Source organism: Emys orbicularis, chromosome 1, assembly GCF_028017835.1.
Source record: "Emys orbicularis isolate rEmyOrb1 chromosome 1, rEmyOrb1.hap1, whole genome shotgun sequence".
In the NCBI taxonomy this organism is placed as follows: domain Eukaryota; kingdom Metazoa; phylum Chordata; order Testudines; family Emydidae; genus Emys; species Emys orbicularis.
The window spans coordinates 113,048,622-113,074,106 of NC_088683.1; the positions used below are offsets into that span (position 1 = coordinate 113,048,622).

Consider the following 25,485-nt stretch of genomic DNA (forward strand, 5'->3'; position numbering starts at 1 on the left):
TATTCTATTGTTAAACAGTGCAATTAAAACTGCGATTAATCGCAATTAATTTTTTTGAGTTAATCGCATGAGTTAACTGCGATTAATCAACAGCCCTAGTTGTAAACTTTTGAAAAAACAAACCAGAATATTTTGTTCAGAGTTATGAACAACCTCTATTCCCAGGCGGGGGGAAAGGGGGGTGGTTGTAACACTGGGGGTCTACTGTATAAGTAGTTTTAATTCCCCCTCAGAAAGACTCAGTCAGGAGGTAGGCAGCTCAACAAGGCTGAATCATCTTGTTTAAAAAAAAAAAAAAAAAGGGGGGGGGGGAAATTGTTCAGGTCCCACCTCGGAAGGGTCTTCCACCGTTCTTCTAGTTCACTCAAACCTATTTTAGAGTTGAATGTGAATTCTTCTCTTCAAGAACCTTCCTTTAGGATTTAGACCAGGAGTCGGCAACCTTTCAGAAGTGGTGTGCCAAGTCTTCATTTATTCACTCTAATTTAAGGTTTTGCGTGCCAGTAATACATTTTAACGTTTTTAGGTGGTCTCTTTATCTAAGTCTGTAATATATAACTAAACTATTGTTGTATGTAAAGTAAATAAGGTTTTTAGAATGTTTAAGAAGCTTCATTTAAAATTAAATTAAAATCCAGAGCCCCCCGGACCGATGGCCAGGACCCGGGCAGTGTGAGTGCCACTGAAAATCAGTTTGCGTGCCGCCTTCGGCACGTATGCCATAGGTTGCCTACCCCTGATTTAGACTCTGTGCTTTGTGATCCATATGATAAACCTGGATGAGTCTATGCTATTGACTTGCAGGGTGCTTGCCTGAATATAATATCACTGTGCATCAAGACCACATGTTTAAGGCTTTTCTTTTTGGATGAACGCTAACACTTGGCCCTGCCCTTTTGCCTTATCTATAGGGTTCTGCAATTTAATAGTTCCCTGGTGAGCTCTTCCCTCATTGTTAATCTTCCTATCCTGCCCCTCTCCTTTATCTTCTGCTCCCTTTCCTCCTATCCTGTTCCAAGCCTAATAATATTTGCAGTGTGTTGGCACTGTATTTTGCCTGTGTTTTGCAACCACTGACTTGAAGTGTTGGCTTACTGTGTGCTGTAGGGCATGCAAAAGATAATGAAGTTTAATAGGTGTTGATTGTGGGGGAAGGTCCCCTACTGGAGGATTTCAGAGAGAGAAGTGTGGGCCAGGGGGATGCTTAAGGGTCATACAGAGGTAGTCTAAACACCGTGTGGTCAGACTTAATAAAGCTATGCCCATTGTCTCCAGTGCAGAAGCCCAGTTTTCAGAATTTAACACAGTTTGGCACAGACTAATCCAGTGACAGTTGAGATGCATATTATGGAGCCTAAATTCAATAATTAAAACGTGAAATAGGGATTTTATTCCTACTTTCACAGAGAATTTGAATGTAGCTGTAATGACAGAGCTACTATTAACACTTCAATAACAAAACTGCAACCTTTTGAGTTAATATGTGGTTGCTGTTCAAAAAGTGGCTTGAGCTGCAATTTCAAGGTTTATGTCAGGAACGCCCATCAATTGAATTAAATCCTTTTATTGACTCTAGGCCATTTATTACCCCATGCATTAACTTTTCCAGCAACATATAAAAATGGGTCTGGATGATGCATGGGATTGCTAACTGGATGTGAAATCTGGCTTCTATGCCATTGATCTGAATCCTGCTCAGGTCAGTCGCAGCTGAAACTTGTTGCCATCTGACTGTTCAGTGGTCTTTCAAAGTGAGCTGGTGTTGATTAGGAATGGATTTGGCCACACTTATAAAATTTATCCCTGTTTACCTCTTCTGACAGGAGAAGTGATTACTCCTGGTCAAGGGGAATCTACACCAGTGATGGGCAACCTGCGGCTCATCAGGGCAATCTGATTGCGGGCTGCGAGACATTTTGCTACTGTTGACCACCTGCAGGCACGGCCCCCCGCAGCTCCCAGTGGCCGCGGATGGTCAACATCAGCAAAATGTCTCATGGCCCGCAATCAGATTACCCTGATGGACCGCAGGTTACCCACCACTGGTCTACACTGTCACTTTCTAGTCAGTTCTACGTTGTGGATAGGCACTGATCCTTAACAGCACACCAAGCCAACCTTTCACTGTGCTCTCTTTGAAGATTCCTTTCCTTTCTTTGCACCTTCCATTTTAAAAAGAAGTTTCAGTTCTTGTTTTAAAAATTTATAGGTTTGTTTTGAGCATAATTTGGTTTCATGCTGTAGCATGATTTAAACATGTTTTGCAAAATTGTTTCACTATTTCGCATTACATGGCTGATGATTTTCCTAAAAAAATGTCTGGAAAATGCCTTGGGTTATCATTCTAGGGCTATGTTTCAAACTACTTATGTAAAATAGAATCATTTGTAAAATAACTTGACTGATTAATCAAAAACTAGGTTTACATTGAATTCCTCCCCCTCCCCCAATCAAAATAATGTTTTACTATTTAGGTAAGAAAATAAACTCATACAGGAGAAAGTTTATTTATTAATGGATTATTATCAGTTATTTATTCAATTTAATTTTTGTATTTAAAGATAAGAGTATATAATAAAGAACTCAATTGGTTTTGATGGTATGTGATTTTTTTTTTTTTTTGCCCATTTTCATTGTGCACTTCAGCAAATTAAAAGTGATACATCATTGAAAGCAAAAACTGAAGGCATTTATGTGATGTATTATTCATTATCAAGAATAATTATGTGAAGTGGTGCTTCTGACTTGGTAAAATAAAACCAAGTCTAAAAAGATCTTTCTTTAAGCAACACTTTTTTAATTATGAGGCCAGACTGTTCGTTCTCAAATTTATTTGAAGAGTACATCTTTTAATATAAACTGTTAATAAGTTAGAAAATTGGCATATATACAATTTGATTTTTTTTATTGCCTGATCTGCTCATGGAAGCAAAAAATACAAAATCTTAAATTATTTCAGATTAGATACTGATATTATCTTTTTCTTACACAGCTGTGTATGCCTAAAGGGCTATCTTTCAGGACCCAGATTGACAACAGAGACCCGCAGTTCCATTCATTTATTATCACCAGGGAAGATGGTTCTCGTACTTATGGATTTGTGCTCACTTTCTATGAGGAGGTCACAAGCAAGCAAATTTGCACAGCCATGCAAACGCTTTACCAAATGCACAATGCAGAGCAATACAGCAGCGTCTATGCCTCCTCTTCTTGCAGCATGGACTCCCTGGCAAGCAGCATTGATGAAGGAGATGCCACTTCCCTGGCCAAGCTCCAGCAGTACAACTCGTATGACATCAGCAGAGACACGTTATACGTATCCAAATGTATATGTCTCATCACTCCTTTGCCCTTTATGCAGGCCTGCAAGAAGTTCCTTATCCAGCTTTACAAGGCAGTTACTTCTCAGCAACCCCCACCTTTACCGCTGGAGAGCTATATCCATAACATTCTTTATGAAGTGCCCCTTCCACCCCCAGGGAGGTCACTGAAGTTCTATGGGGTTTATGAGCCTATCGTTTGCCAGAGACCTGGACCCAGTGAACTTCCACTGTCTGACTACCCTCTTCGAGAAGCCTTTGAGCTGCTGGGATTGGAAAACCTTGTCCAAGTCTTTTCGTGTGTTCTCCTGGAGATGCAGATTCTTCTGTATTCACAAGGTAGGCTATCTTTCTGGATTGGTGTCTGATCCAATCAGACAATTCCTGAACAACTGTAGTGCTGAGACTGCTGTGAACTATTTGATTTCAGGGGATTAGTGGGACACTGTAATAAAAAGAAATGAGGCTTTGCTAGTGAAAGGGCTAAGTAATTGTTTCCTCTACATTCTAGGTGTCATTGGTTTAATTATGCATCATATTTATCATTCATGACAGCTAGTGATAGAATTGACTTAATTGTCATCTTTAAACTGCCCTTGATCAGCTTGCAAGACAGCACAAAACTAATCCTCCCTTCTGCAGGAAATTACGACATTAGGTAATATGTCTGGCACAAAACTCATTTTCTTTTTGATGTGACAAATTGTATTAAGACGTTGATGTTCTAACCTTTGTGGCCAAACTTTGAAATTAGTCTGGGAATTATAAGAAGAAATGAAGTTGTCTCCTTATGGGCCTACAGGCATCTTGAAGTAATTATTTTCATGAGGATGTAGTTGGTGGCTTCTGCTTGAGACACCTTGGGACTGCACTCAGAGGGCTACTGCAGGTTAGATATGTTGACAAAGCTGTCAGAGAGGCATCTTGCACAGATCCTGCCTACTTGTAATGTTTTAATGAGCTTTTGGGAGTTAGATTTTTCAGGAGAAGGTTCAACACTTCCTATTGACTATACAAGCACTCTGACACAGGTTTCAGAAATGTCTAGTTCACAGTGCATAGGCTACAATGCTGGAGCATTGCTTCTTGTATACTACAGGGCTGCTGACTAGGGCCCAGATTTACAAAGGTATGTAGGTGCCTATGATGCAGATCGACTCATAATGTGATTTACTTTCGATGGGAATTAGGTGCCTCAGCTGCTTTTGGATGATTTTGTAAGTTGTACTAGGTGCCTATTTGCAACTTTAGGCACCTAAATACCTGCGTTGAACTGGCCCTAAATTAAAATATGTACTTTGGGGAGAAGAGAAGTTGGGCAGGTTTTCATATGAGGATGACTAAAGTTGGGCATCTAAAGAGGTGGCTTATGTTTTGAAGATGCTGAATATCCACAACTGCCACTAAAGTTGGTGAGAACTCCAGGTGATCAGAACCTCTGAAAATTGGGCCATGTTTGGGTGGGCAGGGAGGGAGGCTGCCTGAATATGGATATAGATGCTGAATTTCATGCATCAAGTCTGAAAATGCTGCCCTTGTCATAGACAAAGTGAAAGTTTAGTTAATAAACATTAAATAGTGACACCACTGACAAAATACCTTTAGGTATACCAGAAGGGGGAAAATGACAGTCACCTTAAATAGTTTGAAAAAGATGAAATTCAAACAATTTTTGAATTTTCTGATAGAGCATCTGCAATTAATGTTTTTGTTGTTCCCCCTCCCCTCCCCTCCCATCCCCACTCTCAGAAAAGTCTGAGAGATCCTTGACCCAACTTTGTTCGTTTTGTCAAGAATTGTCTACATTAGACAGTGTGGTGGTGGGGAAGCTGTACAGTAGGTTGTGTTTGACAAATGAAGCAATTGTGCAATTATACTGCATCATAATTCACATTCCTAAAGGTGCAGAGTTGAGGCTAATGTGCAGCTTACATTTTGGTATGTTTGACTTTTTGTAACATAGTTTTTTCATATTTCCAAGAGTTCTTTAAAAAGAAAGTGAGCTTTATTTTTTTGTTTAACTAAATACCACTGAACCTCTGTTGTACTAAGCTCCTGAGATCTAGCAGAGAAAGCTCCTCTCCAGTAAACTCCTGTGCAGCTTTTAGCTTGAAAGAAGCTCTTGCCTTGTTGGGGGTGGCTTCTTATAAAATAAGCAGTTACAGTGCAGGGTTCATGCAAACGTGTGCACTTGCCAATGCTTTTCACTGGGCAAATAAATTAAGCCACACTGTGCGCATATGCATGGCTTTCTTTATCTGCAAATTTCACAAGCTCAGCCAGAGAATCCAGTGCCAAATATACTTCATGTGCACGTGGTGCAATTATCAACAGGACATGACTGTCAACTCAAAATCTATTTTCACTGGAACACCTACATGTATTTCTCAAGGGAGGTTATTGGTATGTCAGAACTTACCTTTCAGCTCCCAACCATTTCAGAAGTAAAGCTGTTGCTATATATCAGGGATCAGCAACCTTTGGCACGCAGCCCATCAGGGAAATTTGCTGGCAAGCCGGGACGGTTTGTTTACCTGCAGCGTCCGCAGGTTCGGCCGATCGCAGCTCCCACTGGCCACGGTTTGCCGTTCCAGGCCAACGGGGGCTGCGGTAAGTGGCGGACGCACATCACTCGGCCCACGCCACTTCCCACAGCCCCCATTGGCCTGGAACGGCAAACCGTGGCCAGTGGGAGCTGCGATCGGCCAACCTGCGGACGCTGCAGGTATACAAACTGTCCCGGCCCGCCAGCGGATTTCCCTGACGGGCCGTGTGCCAAAGGTTGCCGATCCCTGCTGTATACCTTTAAAACAAACTGATTTTTTTTCCCCTCCCACTGTCCTCAAAAATGTCTGAACCTTCTTTTTGTTCTAAGTTGTCAAAAAGTCAATTCAATTCACTTCAGTTACAAGGAAACCATGAAAACTTGAGCCTGAAAAAGGAGCTTTGGACAGTTAAGTAACGTTGTAAGGAACCTGCTAGTTGATAACTGGGGGATTACAGTGCCCAGTAAATGTAACAGCAGAGAAGACCATTACCTCCAGAGTGCAGGAAAGAGAAGTAGTACAACCTGAGGTCAGAAGGGCACAGGGTAAGAACAAGCGCTACAGGTGGAGAAGGCAGCAGCTTGGGAGCTGACTGCAGGGGGGAGGTTTGTTAGCTGGAAGTCAGGGCTGGAGGGCCTGAGAGCCCACCAGAGATGCACCCAGTATCGGGCAGAGACCAGTAGTATCTGTGGCAGGAGGACAGAGGATTTAACAGAACATTTAATTTTGTATTGGACACACACATAAAATTATTAAAAGTTGAGATGCGATATATCAGCTTAACCATCTTAGAAACAAGTGCAGCTCTGTGTTTGCTATCATGCTGCTCCTCTGTTATACTCTGAATCCAGATATAAACACAAGTTAAGGCTAGGGCACCAATTGTAACAATGTCATTTGCTATTCCCAGGCACTTCTAGCCATTAGGAACAAAGCAGCTCACATGGACTCAGGTTAAGATTTTTGGATGTTGCAATTAACCCTTTCAGTGTTGCCAACCCCAACCATTTTAAAAATCATAAGCAAGATCCACCAAAATCATGAGACTTGAAATAATTCTTTTATGTACCTTCTCTTGTTTTAACATTTAAATTGTGCTTGAGTCACATTTTTAAGCTGTTCTCCACAACCTTGAGGACTAGAAACTTTGATATAAAAAAAAAATAAAAATTAAAGCTGAGATTCTTATATTCAGGAGCTGGGGCTTTAAGAAGCACACCAAATATCACAAGACTTGGGGGGGGGGGGGGGGGAGGGAATTGAGTTGGCAACACAACTCTACACGGTCTCTCTCTGGTTCAGTAGCTAGAAGAAAAGTATATATCTAACACTTACATTTTATAATACAAGACTTTATACAAAAAAATTCTTATTTGAAACAGACTTATTAGATTCTATATAGTTTAGGAAATCAGATTTGTCTCAAGACTTTATTTTTACTTGTGACTACAGAGAGGCAATAGTATTTTGTGTATGTAATGTATGGGCTTCCAACAGTTTCCAAGTGGTAGTTGCTATAATTTCCCAAGGATCAGTAACAAAATGCTACTGGTGTAAGATCTCTGCTGGAGAGAGATGAATTAAATTGCGGGCTCAGCAGAAACCTAGGCAATCCATTTTGTACGTTTGCCTTCCAAGGGATTTAAACATGAGAACATGTGGACAAAACAAAGATCAACTTCCTTTAGCTCAGGCGGTTTCTGCTTACTGTAATTTTGAACGTTTCCCAAGTTGTTTTTAGAAGGATTTGAGTAATTGCTTCTCAAAGATTAAATAGATTTTTGTATGTTTTTTAAGCTTGGGGAAATAATTCTGAAGAACAAACTTGTGTGTATAACTGTGGTCTAAAAGGGATCTTGGTTCTCAGTATACTGTCTCTGTGGTCCAATATATATTAATCTTGAGCAAACATAAGAACAGCCATACTAGGTCAGACCAAAGGTCCATCTAGCCCAGTATCCTGTCTTCCAACAGTGGCCAATGCCAGGTGCCCCAGAGGGAATGAACAGAACAGGTAATCACCAAGTGATCCATCCCCTGTCGCCCATTCTCAGCTTCTGGTAAACAGAGGCTAGGGACACCAACCCTGCCCATCCTGGTTAATAGCCATTGATGGACCTACCCTCCATGAACTTACCTAGTTCTTGTTTTGAACAAGTAAGTGACTTACATGAAAATCAGTCCATCTAGGATATATGGTCTAGATAGTATTTGGTCCTGCCATGAGGGCAGGGGACTGGACTCGATGACCTCTCGAGGTCCCTTCCAGTCGTAGAATCTATGAATCTATAGCTTTTAGTACCATTCAAGAAAATACTATTTTCCTTTTAAAAAAGAAAAATTAAGTTCACTAAAATAACTGATACACTGTAACTTGCTGGGTAAAAGAAATTTTACATCGAACACAAAGCTTTATAAAATATTTATCTTTTAATTCAAGAAATACCAAGAGAACAATTTCCCAGAGGAGTCTGTGAATGTTCCCTTCCATCCACCAGGCCTGTGTTTTGCTGATCGGGCACTTTCATTTTTTTTCTTCTTGCTGCTACTCACTGGAAAATGTTGCTAACTCTGGTAATGGTTAGGCTAGTTCCCAGGTCATCTTTTTTATTTAAACAACACTTTCCCTCCCAATTAGTTGTATACAAAGTCTGTCCAAAGTGTCCAATGCAGCAGCTGTAAGTCTGTAAGACAGCTATACACCCGCAACAGAAGAAAACCCAAATCTCTGAATCTGCCCTTCCCTCAGAGTGAAGACAGTGACACTCTTCCTGTGAAGGCCTGTCATTTCACCTATCAAGACTGCCAAGCCTGTTCACAGGTTCCGTAGCTTAGATATACCTTAAGTCTTTTTACATAAAAGATTGGCATTTTCTATAGCCCTTAAATTTGACCTCTAAAACTTGTATGATTATTAATAAGTGTATGACGTGCCTGCATAATACTGCACTTGGTATAAAAAACTTCTTGTGATTTATCAAGAGGCTTGACTGAGTTTTACTGGTAGACTAAATGTTACAAGTTACTGTTTTAAATGCTTCTTAACAGAATAGACACTGGGAATAGAGGAAAATATACTCCAGACATGTAAATATGTATCTTTGTATGGGTAGACACTCACAAATAGGTGCTCTGTAAATATGCCAGCTCCAAACTTTTACTTTGTGAAGTGTGTTGGTAGGTATGGTTTTGAGACATAATTTTGAGCCTCATGCTAATAAATATTTTAAGACATTCTGACTCTTAGCAATACGGAATGAAAATACGCTTTTGCCAGCCAGGTGACCCTCAATAAAACAAGGCTATTTTTCCACAGATGATGTCAACAAGAGGAAGAAAACATTATGAAGTTTCAGATTGTATTTCCATGCTTATTCATGCATATCATGCTAGTGAGCTCCCAAAGCCAATGCAGTCTCAGGGTGGCAGAGCTTCTGATATAATTGTGATACTTTTCAAAGTCAGTGGTTGGCTTATTTACCAAATGGCATTGATCAGAGTGATGGCCTGTCTGCCCATAGTCAGTCAGTGGGACTGTAGGAGCGGTTTTACACATGACTGTGAGATGTGAACATTCTTTTTCTGTGAAGTAGAGAGAATAGAAGAGATATGAAATTAACTGAGCCTGGCACAAATCTGAGACTGGTGGCAACAGGCTTTTTTGACTGTACACTTGAAAAGATTTTTAGTTGCCTATTGTTTCCTTATGAGAAGACATTCTTAATTATTAAGTTTTGTCATGTGTTTCCATGTTCTTATAAGGAAAATTCTATAGCAGTACAAAGTATTTATTTAATTGGAAGTTGCTGCAATCTGGGGGAGGAGTAATAAGCCTGTTTAATATAGTTTGACGGCTCTCATGAGTCAATGGCCATTTGCTTATAGTTGGTAATAGACAATTTTGCAGGTGAAGATTTTCCATAAACATTGCAAACCCTTTGATACCAGCATACACTCTTTACTACACTGCACAGCTTAGATTGTCCCATTTATATAATGGATATCTAGTGGCATTAAATTAATCACTTTGTTTAAATATTAAAGAAAAAAATAACTTGCTATTAAGTTTAAATAGTTACCAGCTTTATTTTTAAAATGTGGTCATGGATTGGTGACTTAAAATGAAATTTTACTTGAATTAGTGCACAAACCTGTCTATATGGACAGGAACAGTACACAGGACTAAACTCTCTCTACTCTGACTTATGAATTTGAAAAAGGAACAGAACATAGGTGTGCTGCATGCACAAAATTTTTTTCTGAAATTTTAATTCTCACTAGAGTTTTATCCGCTAGGTTTTTACTTTAAAACAGTTGCTGGGCTGAGTTAGCATCTGGAAACTACCGTTAATGCGTGATCTAGATTTCTCTCTTGGAAAATGCTTGAAAAAACGTAAGCAGTTGTGAGTGAAAAAGGATTTGACAGCAATTTTTCCATACTGTTCATTCCTTTCTTCTCATGTCCCCTGCACATAGATTATGCTGTTATTGAACTGGACGAAATCTTTTATTTTATTTTTTCCCTGCTGTACGATGATGATTGAACCTTTTAGTGAACTGGTTTTGATTCAGGTCACGGTGGAACAGATCTAGATAAAATATCAGCGTTCTGTGTGCAACAATTTCTTGCTGGGATAATATTTTTTTAAAACGTGTATTTTTAAAATGTTGCAGTAAAGAGTGGTTTATTTAAAATCAAATCTGTAGTATTGCAAAATATACTTAAGTTGCTTTATAGCTCCCATCTCCACAAAACTGATTTCAAATCTTAAAGTCAAGGGACGCTTGAATGCCTTTTTTCTTTCTCTTTAGATTATCAGCGTCTGATGACCGTAGCAGAGGGGATCACCACACTGTTGTTCCCGTTTCAGTGGCAACATGTATATGTTCCCATCCTTCCTGCCTCTCTCCTGCATTTTCTTGATGCTCCTGTCCCTTACCTGATGGGTCTTCAGTCCAAAGAGGGAACTGACCGTTCCAAACTAGAACTTCCTCAAGAGGTAACTACTGCGTGGAATTGACAATCTTTGTGTTTTACTAACCCAACTTAAAATATTTAATTATTATTCACTCTAGTCCCCATTGGAAAGCTGCCACAACATAAACAAATGCCCACGATCACTTTGGCACAGGTAAGTCTCTGCTTAGGAGAGGCTCTAGGCTGGAATCTTGCAGGACAAACTTAAGAGATGCTATGGGAAAGCCTGCACAAGTACTAGTCCACATGGGCCTGACTTCAACAATTGCTGTTAATCCTTTTAAATACCAAACTCTTGTCTTTGCTCCTCCAGAGAGACAGATTTACTAAAGTAAAAAGTTAGTGACCGCGATAAAAAAGAATGTTCTGACAATCTCTTCTCCACCAGCTTGTGGGTATGGAGAGAGTATGGAAAAGGACTTTTGCACCTCTGAAGCTCAGAAGGTTCCTCCTCTTCTCTGCTTCACGTGCTGCCCCTGTAACTCTTTATCAAGGTCAAAATCCTTGATGGAATTCCTTTTAGGGACAATGCACTGGAATTGATGCAAGGATTGCTGTTAAGTGGTACAGGGCCTTTATGTGCACTTCCCCCCCACAAGATGAAATATGCTAGCTGTTTCCTCTGTACTCCCAGACCCTACCTGCCTATGGATGAGCTTTTGGGAATTGAGGCTGGGTCTGCCACTAGACCACCCACCTGGCCTTAAATGAGTTATATTTTTAGCTAAGGTCTCTGCATGAGTGCATGTCTGAGTACTTTTAAAACACTTATGTGAATTTAGTAACTATTATAGGTGCTCGAATTACAGCTCTGTAGACGGAAGATCTCTCTATGCTATACATTGTGGAAAGTGCAAACTTACCCCCCACCCCCACCCCCACGGTGCCCTATCAGTGTGCCTCCTCTGACAGTGAGAGGATCTACTTGCTCAGTCCTTGCCCTCTCTGCGGCTGCTGGCTAGTGAGTTCTTCATTGACTGTGATGGTAGGAATGGAGTGTCTGAGTAAGAATTGGACGGAGACCACTACATTCATTTCAAATAAGCCACTGGACATCCATCATAATGGTAGTGACTTTGGGTTACTACCAGCCTGAGCCATATTTGAGGTGGTGATCGAGAAGTAACTGGCAATAGGTTAAAGAGCCTGTCTTCTGTACTGTCGATAGGCTTTATATGGATTTCCCTTCACAATAAATGTTTGTTTGTTTTTTTTTCTAAAGACTTATTTGTGTTGCTGTAACACCTAGTCACCATGGTGCTATTGTACCAGACACTGTACAAACATGGTTGTGGGGTTCCAGAGAGGATGGAGCTCAGCTGTTCTCCATGGTGGCAGATCACAGAACAAGGAGCAATGGTCTCAAGTTGCAGTGGGGGAGGTCTAGGTTTGATATTAGGCAACACTATTTCACTAGGAGGGCGGTGAAGCACTGGAATGGGTTACCTAGGGAGGTGGTAGGATCTCCATCCTTCGAGGTTTTTAAGGCCCGGCTTGACAAAGCCCTGGCTGGGATGATTTAGTTGGGGATTGGTCCTGCTTTGAGCAGGGGGTTGGACTAGATGACCTCCTGAGGTCTCTTCCAACCCTGATATTCTATGTGACCAAGAGATGGTTCCTTAAGTGCTTGAGGATGGGTACTTCAGTACGAAGCCAGGCAGGAATGGGGCTGGGAAATGTTCTAGGCAGAAATTCTGCACTGAGCCGGAGGCAGAGAAACGGTGCTGGGATAATATTGCTTTATAATAAAGATCCTTGATCAGTGTTAAGAGGAAGTGACTTTGATTCTTTACATACGATAATAAGGTTGTTGTCAATAAGTCTTCTCTTAAATGAAGTGTCCTAACCATGTGAAACTTGCTGTGCTTTAAACTGTGCTATATTAAAGGGTATTTATTTTTTGATGCTTTACTATGTTCTCCCATTCTATATGTGGGCAATGGTTAATCTTGTTTGAAAAATGGTTATAGTACATGGTTGATACAGTATGTCATAACAATTATGGGGGGGGGGAAGAACCTTGAATTTAATAGAGAAGATTTTGAATCTGGGCTTCATGCAGATTAAAAAAAAAAAAAGCAAGCAGAAAATCCTCTAACACATGAGTGTTGATGAAATACTGTTCACTTTAGCATCCCTTTATTGTTCAGGCCAAGGGCCAGCTTTTCAAGCCCTTGGTCTAAATATAAACCATTTGTGCATTAGAGATAAAATTCTAACAACTGGCCATCATGCCTTCTTAAGGTTACTAATCTCCCTGCATTTACTTTAATCGTCAGATGTTTTTTGAAGAGGAAAGTGAGCAGGACACCCTAAGGGATTTCTGAACCCAAATCTCATTTTAAAATTTTGTAAATCGTATGCAGAGCTGAAATTAAAAAGCCTTTGAAATGCAATATTGATAGATAAGACCGTCTTTGAGCTAAGAGCATAGAAAGAATTGTGCTACTGCAGGTCATTAACCGTTTCATAAATACATATGTTAAGAAAAGTAGATTGCTTTATACTGAGCAATAATTTTATTTGCATGTGTTCCAACTTTATTATAGTGCATTATTATCATGGTTTTCTATTTTAACCAGCGCATTTTAATATCACAGAAAGGATTCATGTATAATTAATATCAGAAATGTCCTTGAAATAAAATACTTTCTGAAGTAACTCTAGGGGTTTGGTTTTATTTTTGGTTTGGTTTGTTGTTGTTGCATTGAATGTTGTCCTGCTAAAAATTAACTCTTCAGAAAAGAGGAAGAAAAGTTAATTTCCTTAACCTGGTCTGGGGATTAGCCCATAATAATATATAATATAATTTTGTTAGAAATGGAGTGGACATTTAGGATGCACTAGAGAAACCAGAGGAGTCTTGGTGACCAATTAAATATCAGTTCAAAGCCTAACAAGGACATGTTTCTGTTACCCTGTGAATATGTAGGTCTCTTGTTCTACAGATTTTACGTCAGGCTGGAACATTTTAGAACGCAGTACCCTTGAGAAACTGATTTGTTTTAGCACTTGCTTTATTCAGCACAGTGAAGTCACATGCAGTGGATTTCAGATGCAAGCTGCAGTTCAGGAGAAGAAAATCAGTTACTGTTTTCATTGTTCCATTATTCCTTAGGGTGCACTTGCAGTGTAACTAATTTAGATATAGGATTTTCTCCCTATGAAGCTTCTGAAATAAAGTGTCCAAAATCATCCCTGTGTATTAAAAGCTGTGTGAGGGAAATAGAAAATCTCCATGAGGAAATCATCATGGAAATTTCCCTGCATGACACATTGGGAGCCAAATTTTGTTCCTCAATGGGAATGCTGCCATTAAAATGTGACAGATCCCCGAGGGTCTGCATGGAGGCCCTGTACTCCCCCACTGTGGCTCTGATCCAGCAGGATCCTCTCCCCACCCCCACTTCTTGGTAGCTTAGCTCCAGAGGCTCCCCTGGGTGGAGTGGCTGCCAGGGAGAATCCTCAGAGAAGTTATTAATGCCTGAAGCTACATTGACTCTTGTGGCTAATGTTCATGTGGGCAGAGGGAGCAATGTGATATTTCCCCCCTCTTTCATAGACCCTATGGGGGGACTCTCCGGCAGTGTCTGGGCGGTGTGTGTGGGGGTGTCCCTTTGTCCCACAGACTCCCCAAATGTTTTCCACATATGAGACCATGCTCACCCCCTCCCCCACCTCCATATGGCTCTAAGGAGGTGCAGTCTACCTCCTTGATAAAGTCTCACATTTTTAAGTACTGCCATCAGTTAGCCCCTAGATTTATTTCAGTAAGGCCATACGCTAGTGGGCTTCCTAAGTCACTTTCCTATATGGCTGCTGCTCTTATGTAGCACTAAAACCCAATAAATATAGTAAGAATGGATGTCACCAGCTGGCAACGTGGGAATAATTCCTCACTCTTGGTATGGGTTTTTTTGTTGTTGTTTTGGTAGTTCATTTAAAAATCAAGTTGGAAAACACAAACTAAGATCTGGGATTATTTTCTAGAGGTTGAAAAAAAAATTTGGAGCCAATTTCCCATTTTCAAAAATGTATATGTAATTTATGTATTTCTTTTGTTTTTGGTCTTTCAGGCTAACTTGTGCTTTGTGGATATTGATAATCATTTCATAGAGCTGCCAGAGGAACTTCCCCAGTTCCCGAACAAACTGGAGTTTATTCAGGAAATCTCTGAAGTTCTCCTTCAGTTTGGAATCCCTCCGGAGGGTAACCTGCACTGCAGTGAGAGTGCCACCAAACTCAAGAATCTTGTCCTTAATGACTTGGTCAATGACAAGAAGAACGGAAATATACCCAGTAACACCATCAACATGTACGAGTTGCTGAAAGGCAATGAAACCATCGCCCGTCTGCAGGCTCTAGCAAAGAGGACGGGAGTGACGGTAGAAAAAATGACCATCACAGCTCCTATGGCAGAGAAGGAAAGGGACGTAAAACTGCAGTGTGAAGAAGAGGAGCTGAGGGACTATAAACTAAATGTGCAGCTTCGTGAGGTCTTTGCCAACCGCTTCACTCAGATGTTCGCGGATTATGAGGCCTTCGTCATTCAAGCCGCACAGGATATGGAGTCCTGGCTGACAAACAGGGAACAGATGCAAAACTTTGACAAAGTAAAAACAACCAGAAGCCTCATGGCTTAGCTGACTGCTGTTGGGTGAAATAGCTACGTTTTAGTTAGTTATTCATCGCTCATCCACTCCACAGAGAGTGCTGTGCCTTTTGATATACAGGCCCAGACCCTCAGTTGATGTAAATTGGCATAATTCCATTGAAGTCAGTGGAGCGATCAGCGAGGGTCTGGCCTGTAGATGCAAATACAATTCTAGCTGGTGGTTAAGCAGTTGATGGAGCATTACCTGTGACTTTGTTCAAAGCGTAGTGATACAAAAGCACTCTCGTACTGTGGGAATAGGTGCATTCATGAAACTTAAAATATAAATACTCTTATCGTGACCTTTTTTATTATTTTATTATTATTATTATTATTTTTAAAGCAGTACTTCCCTTGCTTTCCATCTAGACTTCCTTTTTTCTTATGTGGCTTTGCAGTGAAACTTTCAGTTTTTTCTCTCTGCAATATCAAACTATGGAAAGAGATATGATGTCAGAAACCTAGCATTGTAACTTTAGCTTTGTGAAGAATTAAAAGTAGGCTGAGAGAGGTTGGGGAGTGGATGAGGAAAATCTGACATGTTAGTAAAAGAAACATAGAATGACTGGTCACATCACTTTATTTCAGTGTGGCTTTTTAAAGTAAGCAGGAGTGCTCCTATAGCGTCAGCTTTGTTTTTTATATCCAAATCCTACGCTAAGTATGACACTAGGAGGATTAACATCGAAGAAAAAATGAAAAGATGATTTTGTCAGGTTTGACAAAAAGTAGAAATGCTGCCTCTAATATGTTTAGCTTATCAGTATTTGTCACTAGGGTAGCTTGTTCCACTCCAAAAAAAAAAAAAAATGTTTTACTAGGCTAATTTCTCTAGCATTTCTACAGATGCTGTCTGTTTCTGTGGATTGTCAGGTTGAGATTTTCTAACCTGAGTAGAGGATTTAGCCACACAGCTCAATTTTAACAGAAGTTGTGCGGATGATTCCCTTAGTCAGGTTTAAAAATCCTAGCCTAGGTGTCTTCTTTCTTTACAACCTGAGATTGCATAAATGCATTCAGGAGCTTCACCTAACTTTTATTCTTGTATCAAACAGTTGTTTCCTTGTCTCTAATAGAAACAGGTAATAGGTGGATGCTAATTAGCCTTGTAAACACAGTAGTGTGCTGACGAGGAGACAAAGGATATCTGAGGTTCCCAAACTGTATCCACTTGATAGTGGTCCAGAGGGAGATGAGATGTCATGTGATGCTGGCTCTTCCTGTTTCCAGATGCTAAATTGCACTAAAAGACGCTAAACAGTACACTAAATATTTCTCCCCACGAGTAATTACTGTAGCTATCAGAAAGATGTCCGGATCCACGCTGTGAGTATGTTTGGGAACTCTTGGATACATGAACTAGTAGGTCTTTTCTGTCTCTGTTCTATAGCATAGGAGGGGGTTGTTTAATAGGTGTCAAGACAAAAAATAAGGATACGGCACTAATTAACTATCCTTTATTGCAGGCTTCTTTTCTGTCGGACCAGCCTGAGCCTTACCTGCCATTCCTCTCACACTTCATTGAAACCCAGATGTTTGCAACCTTCATAGATAATAAGATTATGTCCCAGTGGGAAGAGAAGGACCCCTTTCTGCGGGTGTTTGACTCCAGAATTGAGAAAATTAGACTGTATAATGTAAGGGCTCCTGCACTGCGGTCATCTATATACCAGAAATGCAGCACTTTAAAAGAAGCAGGTATGTCCAGAGCTGTCAATGCCTAACTTCAAAAATAAAATTCAAGGGTACAATGGACAGAATGAAGACCTTTAAACAAATTAATTCTCAGCCATTTGAGAGAGAGATGAGCGGCTTGTTGAAGTGAAAGCAGTACTTATCAGTATCACTGTTTTGGCTACTGAAGCTTTTTTAAACACTAAAGATGTAGGGAAAGTAAGCCCATGCCGCCCTCCTCTCCTCCCTGACTTTATTTCATGGAATTTTAGAATGAGTTTCAGATTTTTGTGGTCCCTGTCTCTCTTCCTGACTTCAAACAGCTTTTGGTGTTGCTCGGATAAGCTGACGGGCAGCCACTCTCAGGAGCAGCACTGGGTAAAAAGGCTGAGTTCCTGGGCCAAGGTCTGTGGCAGCACTCCCCCTCCATCTACTCTCATAAGGAGCCAGCTTTGAATGGACTGAATAACAAATTCTGTTTTGGGTGGGGGTGAGGGGCCCAAGAATCAAATGGAGAAATCTTAATAGAAACAGTTACAAATTGAGCCTTTGGTTGCTCTGGTGACGTAGTATCACTCCACAATGTGCAGTGCACTAGAGGCTTTTTTTTTTTAATTTTTTTATTTTATTATTATTATTTTTAATTCTTTACGTTCACAGGACACTTCTCCCCTCCACTCCCCAAAGTCCTACACAGGGATTTAGCCATGCAGCACCCGTTGTTTGGGGAATTTGTGCAGCTAAATTCCGCCATATCACTTCGGAAATGTATCCCTAAAACTATTAGGATGCTAGAGAAATTACTTTCAAATGTGTTTTAATTTATATAAAGCTTTTTAACTGTTGCTAAAACTCAGCATTCTCCTACCTTATAGAAGAACAGTAGGAATGTCGTCTTTGATTAAAAAACGTTCTAATTTGCAGGTCGGCTATCTATCCAACGGCTTATTTCTGTTGATATTGTGGCACCGGAACCTCATGTTCTGTATCGTGAAAGGCAGCAAGATGATAGTAATAGCAAGTCTCCTTCATGTTTATCGGTCACATGAATCGTGAACCCAGCACCAATCACTTGTTTCTCTAACCAGCTATTTCTGGAACCCTCAGAGCAGGCATTTAATCTTCCATTCTTGTGCCTCCCAGTATTTTGTGCTATCAACAATAGAAGACACTAAGACTAAGTGAAAATATTAAAAAACCAATAGTTGCTAATACAGAAGTTCTCAAACTTTTTTTTTGCTGCCCCCCCCCCCCCTGCCCTTTTGAAAATATTTCAGGTTGTGACAGCCCTCCCTCCCCCAAAGTGATAGTAAATTACTGTACATACTCATAGGAACATACTCATAGTATTGCCACCCTTGTTTCTGTGCAGCTGCTGGCGGCAGCGCTGTCTTCAGAGTTGGGTGGCCAGAAAGTGGAGGCTGCTGTACCCGTTTTCTCTCCCAGCTCTCCCTGGCAATATTTTTTGTGATCTCATGACCTCCCTACAATAGCCTTCTTACCCTCCCCCCTTTTGGATGGGGACCCCCTGTTTGAGAAACGTTCTAATAACAAAATACCAAAAGATCAGCATCCTTTCCGTCACAACTCTCTAAAGTAGGATAAGGGCTGTGGGATGTGCTCTTCACAAAATAGTCTAGGTCACAGCTGTAATTTCTCCATCTTGCATATTTATTCATCTTTAGAATCATTGACTTAAAAAACCATTTACTTTAGTGTAGAGGCTGTGAAGAGCTGAATAATCAAAGTAGTGTTTGGCAAATACAAATTTCTCCATTCATGTTCATTGCTCATTGTGAATCAATAAGTTTAACTGGTTTGGAATGTTTGGTCCCGTTTTGCTGGAGACTTGGGATGAAATCCTGACTTCATTGAAGCCAATGGCAAAACGCCCATTGACTTCAATGGGGCCTCAATGTCACCCTTTGTTTTCTGGTGAGTCTTTCTGCCTCCCTGTCATAGCCTTGAGGGCTCCTCGTTTTTTCCCCTTCATTACACTCCCCACTCTTCAGGCCTCCTGGTAGTCACCAACAACCCTTAATCCTTATGAGGATTGGGTAGGACTTTCTTTAGAAGTGGTTATCAGTGACCGTTTATTTAGATTCAGGAGAATGACTTTGTAATCAGAGGACACTTCCAAGACCAGAGTTTGGCCTCCCAGGTCCTGCCTGCCCAAGGAAATAGACTGAGAATACAACCTGGGCCTCTGGTGTAATAACACAGCACTGCTAGCCTTTAGGTGACTGAGCTAGTCTTAGAATAAAAAGTTTTAGTGATAAAGATGGTTAAATCTGACCCATTGACTCAGGTTGATTGTTCCTTTTCTCAGCAACAACAAAAAGTGGCTTTTCCCTCAAATATATTTTTGTTACCAGTAGTCTGCACTAAATGCCTGCTTGTTTCATTTTTGTCAGTAGTAGTTTTTCAAGATCTAAAGAATTATTGTAACGGACCTGTCCATGTACTAATAACTGTTAGTGTGACGTTAAAAATGAAATAACAGCACAAACATTTCCTCATTTTTCATAAATGAAGCATTTGAGAGATGTTCTTGTGATCACACTGTTTCTGCCCCTCCCGCAAAATAAAATGTCATTAGCTGTCAGTCTGTGTATTCGTGAACTGCATTCCTTGCTCTGTAGAATGGCCAATAGGTTGAATAACCTAGTGTTGCACTATTCTGCATTTCAGCTTTAGAACTCTGTTGATGCCACACTCTGGGCGTTAATTTTCCCCAGCTGACATGACTAGAAGTACTGCAGAAGTAGGATGTTTACACAGTGACCGTTATGTTCCTCTCATCACTCCACTACAGCAACTCTTTCCTTTGAGCAGTCCCATAGGGTCAGCTGGGAGAGCTGGTTTTGGGGGGGTGGAGTGGGGGAAAGGAAAATTGTCTCTTAATTTAGTGGTGCAGAGGGAACTCCTCAAGATGCATGCAAGTCCTTCTCTACATTAATATATACACATGCTTTAGAAAGTTTACTGCTTGCTGTAACTAAAATGATCAAGAGTCCTGTGGCACCTTATAGACCAACAGAAGTACTGGAGCATAAACTTTCGTGGGTGAATACCCACTGCGTATTCACCCACGAAAGTTTATGCTCCAGTACTTCTGTTGGTCTATAAGGTGCCACAGGACTCTTTGTCGCTTTTTACAGATCCAGACTAACATAGCTACCCCTCTGATACTTTAAAATGATCAATTAATTCATTGTAGAACTTACACAAAATCAGAGCATGGTTAAGTTCCCTGCTGTGGCGCGTGCTTTAGATTAGGACACTAAAGTAATTATTCATGTATGCATACCTTTTGCAGCCCAATCCATTGAACAGCGGCTAATGAAGATTGATCACACTGCCATCCACCCACACTTACTTGATATGAAGATCGGTCAAGGCAAATACGAACAAGGGTTCTTTCCAAAGTTGCAATCAGATGTGCTGGCAACAGGACCTACCAATAACAAGTAAGCCCCCTCATTATTTCCTGGACTTCTGAAGATGTTTTACTAACCAGGTTTCTCTTACGATTGACTCACTCTATGGACAGAAGCCAGGAATTATGGGTATTTCTTTCCAGCCCAGTGAAACTGGGGCAGCTTTCACCATTTCTATCTTCTTTGGAGTGGCAACTTTTGAGTTCACAGCTAGCTGACTTTATGGTGGCTCTTTAAGCTCTGGCTAATCCTAGTTTTTGAGATGGATACTCAGTGGTCATTTTTTGTTTGATTCGGTCACATCATATATTTACTGGGTCCACCTCACACTTGGTATTGTTTAGTTTTGTCCTTGATTTAATATAAATTTAAAATGCTACTTAGACCATCAGTCAGAACTAAGACTACATACAAGTCCTGGTATTTAATGTATATTAATTTTTAAGGGAAGCAAAAGGTCATGAGAAGAAATCCGTGATCAGCCAAATTAAGGACATTAAGGAGTTTGAATATATTGGGAATGAAAGAAATCCTAATAGTGATATTGGGCCATTACTAGCCGGAAATGGTAGAAGTGTCAATAATAATGCAGAAAATGTAGAAATGTTAATAAATATTTCTGTTCTGCATTTGGGGAAAAGCCAGATTTTGTATTCAGAGCATAGGATAATGGTGATAAAACACTTTCCATTCCAACAGTAACTCAGGAGGATGTTAAAGAACAGCTACTAAAGTTAGACATTTTTAAATCAGCAGGTCAGGATAACTTGCACACTAGAGTTTTTTAAAATAACTGGCAGGGGAGCATGCTAGACCATTAATGTTGATATTTTTCTATAAGTCCTGGAATACTGAGGGGAAGTTCAGGATGACTAGAATAAAGCTAATGTGGTGCCAGTATTTTAAAAAGGGTAAATAAATAGTATGACCCAGGCAATCAGTATGACTGAGGTCCTGGACAAAATAACGAGATGGCTGATACAGGATTCGATTATCAAAGAATGAAGAGGGTAATATAATTGCCAGTTAACATGGGTTTATGGAAATTAGATCTTCTCAGACTAATTTACTTACTTTTGAGAGATTACAAGTTTGGTTCATAAAGGTAGTAGTGTTTACATAATAGACGTCTATAAGGCATTTGACTTGGTAGAATGATCAAAGTCTATATAGCACAAATCGATTGGATTAAAACTGGGTAACTGATGCATCTCAAAATATAACTGTAGGGAATCATCATTGAGTGGGAGTGTTTCTGGTGGGATCCTAGAGTACTTGGCCCTATGCTATTTAACATTTTTATCAATGACCTAGAAGAAAATATAAAGTAATCCACTGGTAGGTGGCATAAAGACTAAGGGAGTGGTAAATGACAAAGAGGATAGGTCACTGATAAACATCGATATTACCTTTGTATTTGGCACTGGTGTAACCGCTACTGGAATACAATACCCAGTGCTAGTGTCCACAGTTCAAGAAGGAGAAATTTGGAGAGAGTTCAGAGAAGAGCCATGGGAATGATTAAAGGATTGGGAAAACCTGCCTTCATCGGGGACAACTCAAGGAGTTGAATCCTATTTAATTTGTCAAACAGAAAGGTAAAGGGTGACTTAATCAGCCTGTAAGTACCTACTTAAGGGCTTGTCTACACTTAAAATGCTGCAGTGCTTCAGTGAAGGCACTACCTATGCTGACAGGAGGGGTGCTTCCATATGTGTAGGTAATCCACCTCCCCAAGACATGGTAGCTAGGTCAGTGGGAGAATTCTTCCATACACCTAGTGCTATCTGCACCAGGGGGTTAGATCAGTTTAACTGCATTGCTCAGAGGTTTGGATTTTTCACACTCCTGAACAATGTAGTTATACCAACCTAATTTCCTAGCGTAGGCCTAAGGAACAGAACTATGATAAGAGAAGACTCTTCAATCTAGCAGACAAAGTATAACAATTGCTGGAAGTTGAAGCAAGACGAATTCACACTAGAAATAAGGTGCACATTTTAACAATGAGGGTAATAAACTGCAGGAACAATTTAACAAGGGTTGTAATGGACAATCAATCCCTGGAAATTTCTTAAATCAAAAATTGAATCTTTTCCTAAAAGAGAGGCTATAGTTCCAGGGCCGCCCAGAGGGGGGGGGGGCAAGTGGGGCAATTTGCCCCGGGCCCCACAGGGGCCCCCACAAGAGTTTTTCGGGGCCCCTGGAGTGGGGTCCTTCACTCGCTCCGGGGGCCCCGGAAAACTCTCGCGGAGCCTGAGCCCCCGGAGCTTCTTCTGTTCCGGGTCTTCGGCAGCAATTCAGCGGCGGGGGGTCCCTCCGCTCCAGGACCCACCGCCGAAGTGCCCCGAAGACCCGCGGCGGGGGGTCCTTCCGCCCCGGGACCCGCCGCCGAAGACCCCAGGCCCCCGGAATCCTCTGGGCGGCCCTGTATAGTTCAAGCACATCTATTAGACCCAAAGCAGGAATTAATTCAAGGAAGTCCTATGGCCTGTGTTATACAGGAAATCAAACTAGACAATCACGTGGTCCCTTCTGACCTTACCCCACCTCCTGCTCTGACACGCGCGCGCACACACACCCTTGCAACTCCACAATGTAGTGTTAAAGGCCTACACATCTTATCTTCTTCCCTCCTCCAACTCCCTGCTCCCAGCTAGTTCTTCATCCACGTCCCACTTTGTGAAACACTGGCATAGAACTTCATAATGTGTTGCTGCCTTCCTTTCTTGCATCTTTTGAGCAGTGAACTATTTTGGCATTTAAAGTACACCTCTACCCCAATATAACGCTGTCCTTGGGAGCCAAAAAATCTTACCGCGTTATAGGTGAAACCGCGTTATATCGAACTTGCTTTGATCTGCCAGAGTGCGCAGCCCCACCCCCCCGGAGCACTGCTTTATCACATTATATCCGAATTCATGTTATATCGGGTTGCGTTATATCGGGGTAGAGGTGTATTGTGATTGGCATCTGAGTAGGCACCCATTGAAATGAAAGGGAAGTTCATATCTCATAGCTATTGTTTCATGCTTTCTGCAAACTCAGACATCTGTATTTTACTCACTTCACACACTGGAAGTTCCCTGTGTTTTGGGAAGTACTGCTTTAAGCTATCTGTTACCTTTGTGACAACATCAGTCACGTGAAGTTTACTAAATCAGCAATAAGAGGACAAGGGTTCCCAGTCTGCATAAATCTGATGTATACTCTTGCAGACTGTTAATGGATCTACTGAAACACCGTAGTAAATCTAATTTTCTCTATGGCTTTCTGAGATGCTACTTCCTGAAGACTGGCAGTTACCTCAAAGGTTTTTTTCACTGCATGGCTGTTAGCTTAGTGTGATTGAATATTAAGGCCATTTTTGGCTTTCAAGTTGCAGAGTATTTTAAAAGTTGATCTCCTCACATTGCATGTTTGAGAGAAAAAACAGGTAAATGGAACTTCCTATAAACAAAGGGACACATCTTTCTGCTTCCTCACATTTAACATGAGCAGTATGGTGTACGTGTAGGAAATGTTATTTTAAAGATTTTGTACCTCTGGATAATTGCCCTTATTTGGAAAGCTTTTCATGTCTTCTGCAAGTAACCAAACATAATTTTTCTGACATGAAACCCATGGACATTTAGGTTCCCATGGGTTTTAGAAATGAGTTTGAGTTTATCATAGTCCCTAATATAGTCAAATGTCACATATTTGATTAGCCCAAGGCCTTCAGTGTGTGCCTTCAGCTAACTGATGATGGGTTTTTACCCCCCTCTTCTGCTTTGTGGCTTGATGTATCCCAGATGGTTTTGTTTTTTGTTTTTTTTAATCAACCTAGTCTGTGTGTCTTCAGAAGATTTATACATGTGTGTGTTAAAATAGTCAGTATGTACATCAAGGATTGATTTGCAAATTAAACTCTTTGGCCTGGGCAGCAGCAGCTAAGTTTGCAATTGAAAGGGCATAACAAAATACAAGAGAGATCATCTCTCTCTTGCAGTCAAATTTCTTATTGCCAATTGAAGGTAATTTTACTACAAAACCTGCTTTGTATTGACAAGCAAACTAAATTAGTTGTCTTGGGCAGAAAGGCAAGCACTACCACTACGTGACTGGAGCTGATTAACTCTCCGCAGTTACCATGGATCTCGGTTCAGAGCACCAAAGATGTCTGTGCCACAGTTTTCTACCTGTGTTGTAACACATGTTAACTAACCCTGTAGCAAATTGTAGCGTAGATCCTGAACTAAAAGTTTGTTCCTAGTCATGTTTAACCCTAGGATATTCCTTTTGTGCTGTGCTGGCTTTTGAAAATGTTTGTGGTCCCAGAAAAATCTCATTGCTTAGTAGCCTGGAACAAGGGGACTGGACTAGATGACCTCTCAAGGTCCCTTCCAGTCCTATGATTCTATAAGTAGAAGTACTCTCTGGGCAAGAAATGGTGTCTGGTTTCCAGAGGGAGGGAGTGGGGTGTGGGCTGAGTGACATCAGGTGGACCCTAGTGATAAACATATCTAGAAACAAATGTTGACTACACTACAGTTTTCAACTGTTTGCTAAAATATAATTAGCAATTGTGGAGCAGACGAAGCTTAACTGACCATGTGTTCAGCCTGCAGCTTAGCCCCAGTTATACTCAGCAGTGCAGTTCTCCTGGTCCAACCCTTTTCTCCCCAGGCATTTATTTGTGAAGCTTATGTTGACTAGGCCCATCCTCCACTCCATTTTAACTGGCAGTACAATTCTGTTGTATTGCTCAGCCCCTCTTCCCTCCCATATCTCTGAGGCAATTCATTTCGTTGCTTCACTCCCAATCAGCCCCCTCACTGCTGCAGAGTGTGATGTTGCTTAGCCTGCCCGTGGCCTCCCCTGTTGTCCTTGT

General features: G+C 40.9%; 1 protein-coding gene across 2 annotated transcripts in view; it reads left to right on the plus strand.

Moving 5' to 3' along the window:
- DENND5B (DENN domain containing 5B) overlaps positions 1 to 25,485 on the plus strand; it is a 183,465-nt gene that overhangs the window by 111,462 nt on the left and 46,518 nt on the right. The window contains exons 4-9 of one of the 2 annotated variants that reach the window (XM_065401374.1): positions 2,993 to 3,659; positions 10,679 to 10,866; positions 14,921 to 15,457; positions 16,965 to 17,196; positions 18,097 to 18,183; positions 20,492 to 20,642. In XM_065401374.1, coding sequence (XP_065257446.1) covers positions 2,993 to 3,659; positions 10,679 to 10,866; positions 14,921 to 15,457; positions 16,965 to 17,196; positions 18,097 to 18,183; positions 20,492 to 20,642 — 1,862 coding nt within the window. The remainder of the gene's footprint in view (positions 1 to 2,992; positions 3,660 to 10,678; positions 10,867 to 14,920; positions 15,458 to 16,964; positions 17,197 to 18,096; positions 18,184 to 20,491; positions 20,643 to 25,485) is intronic. The other variant, XM_065401381.1, reaches the window with a different exon arrangement.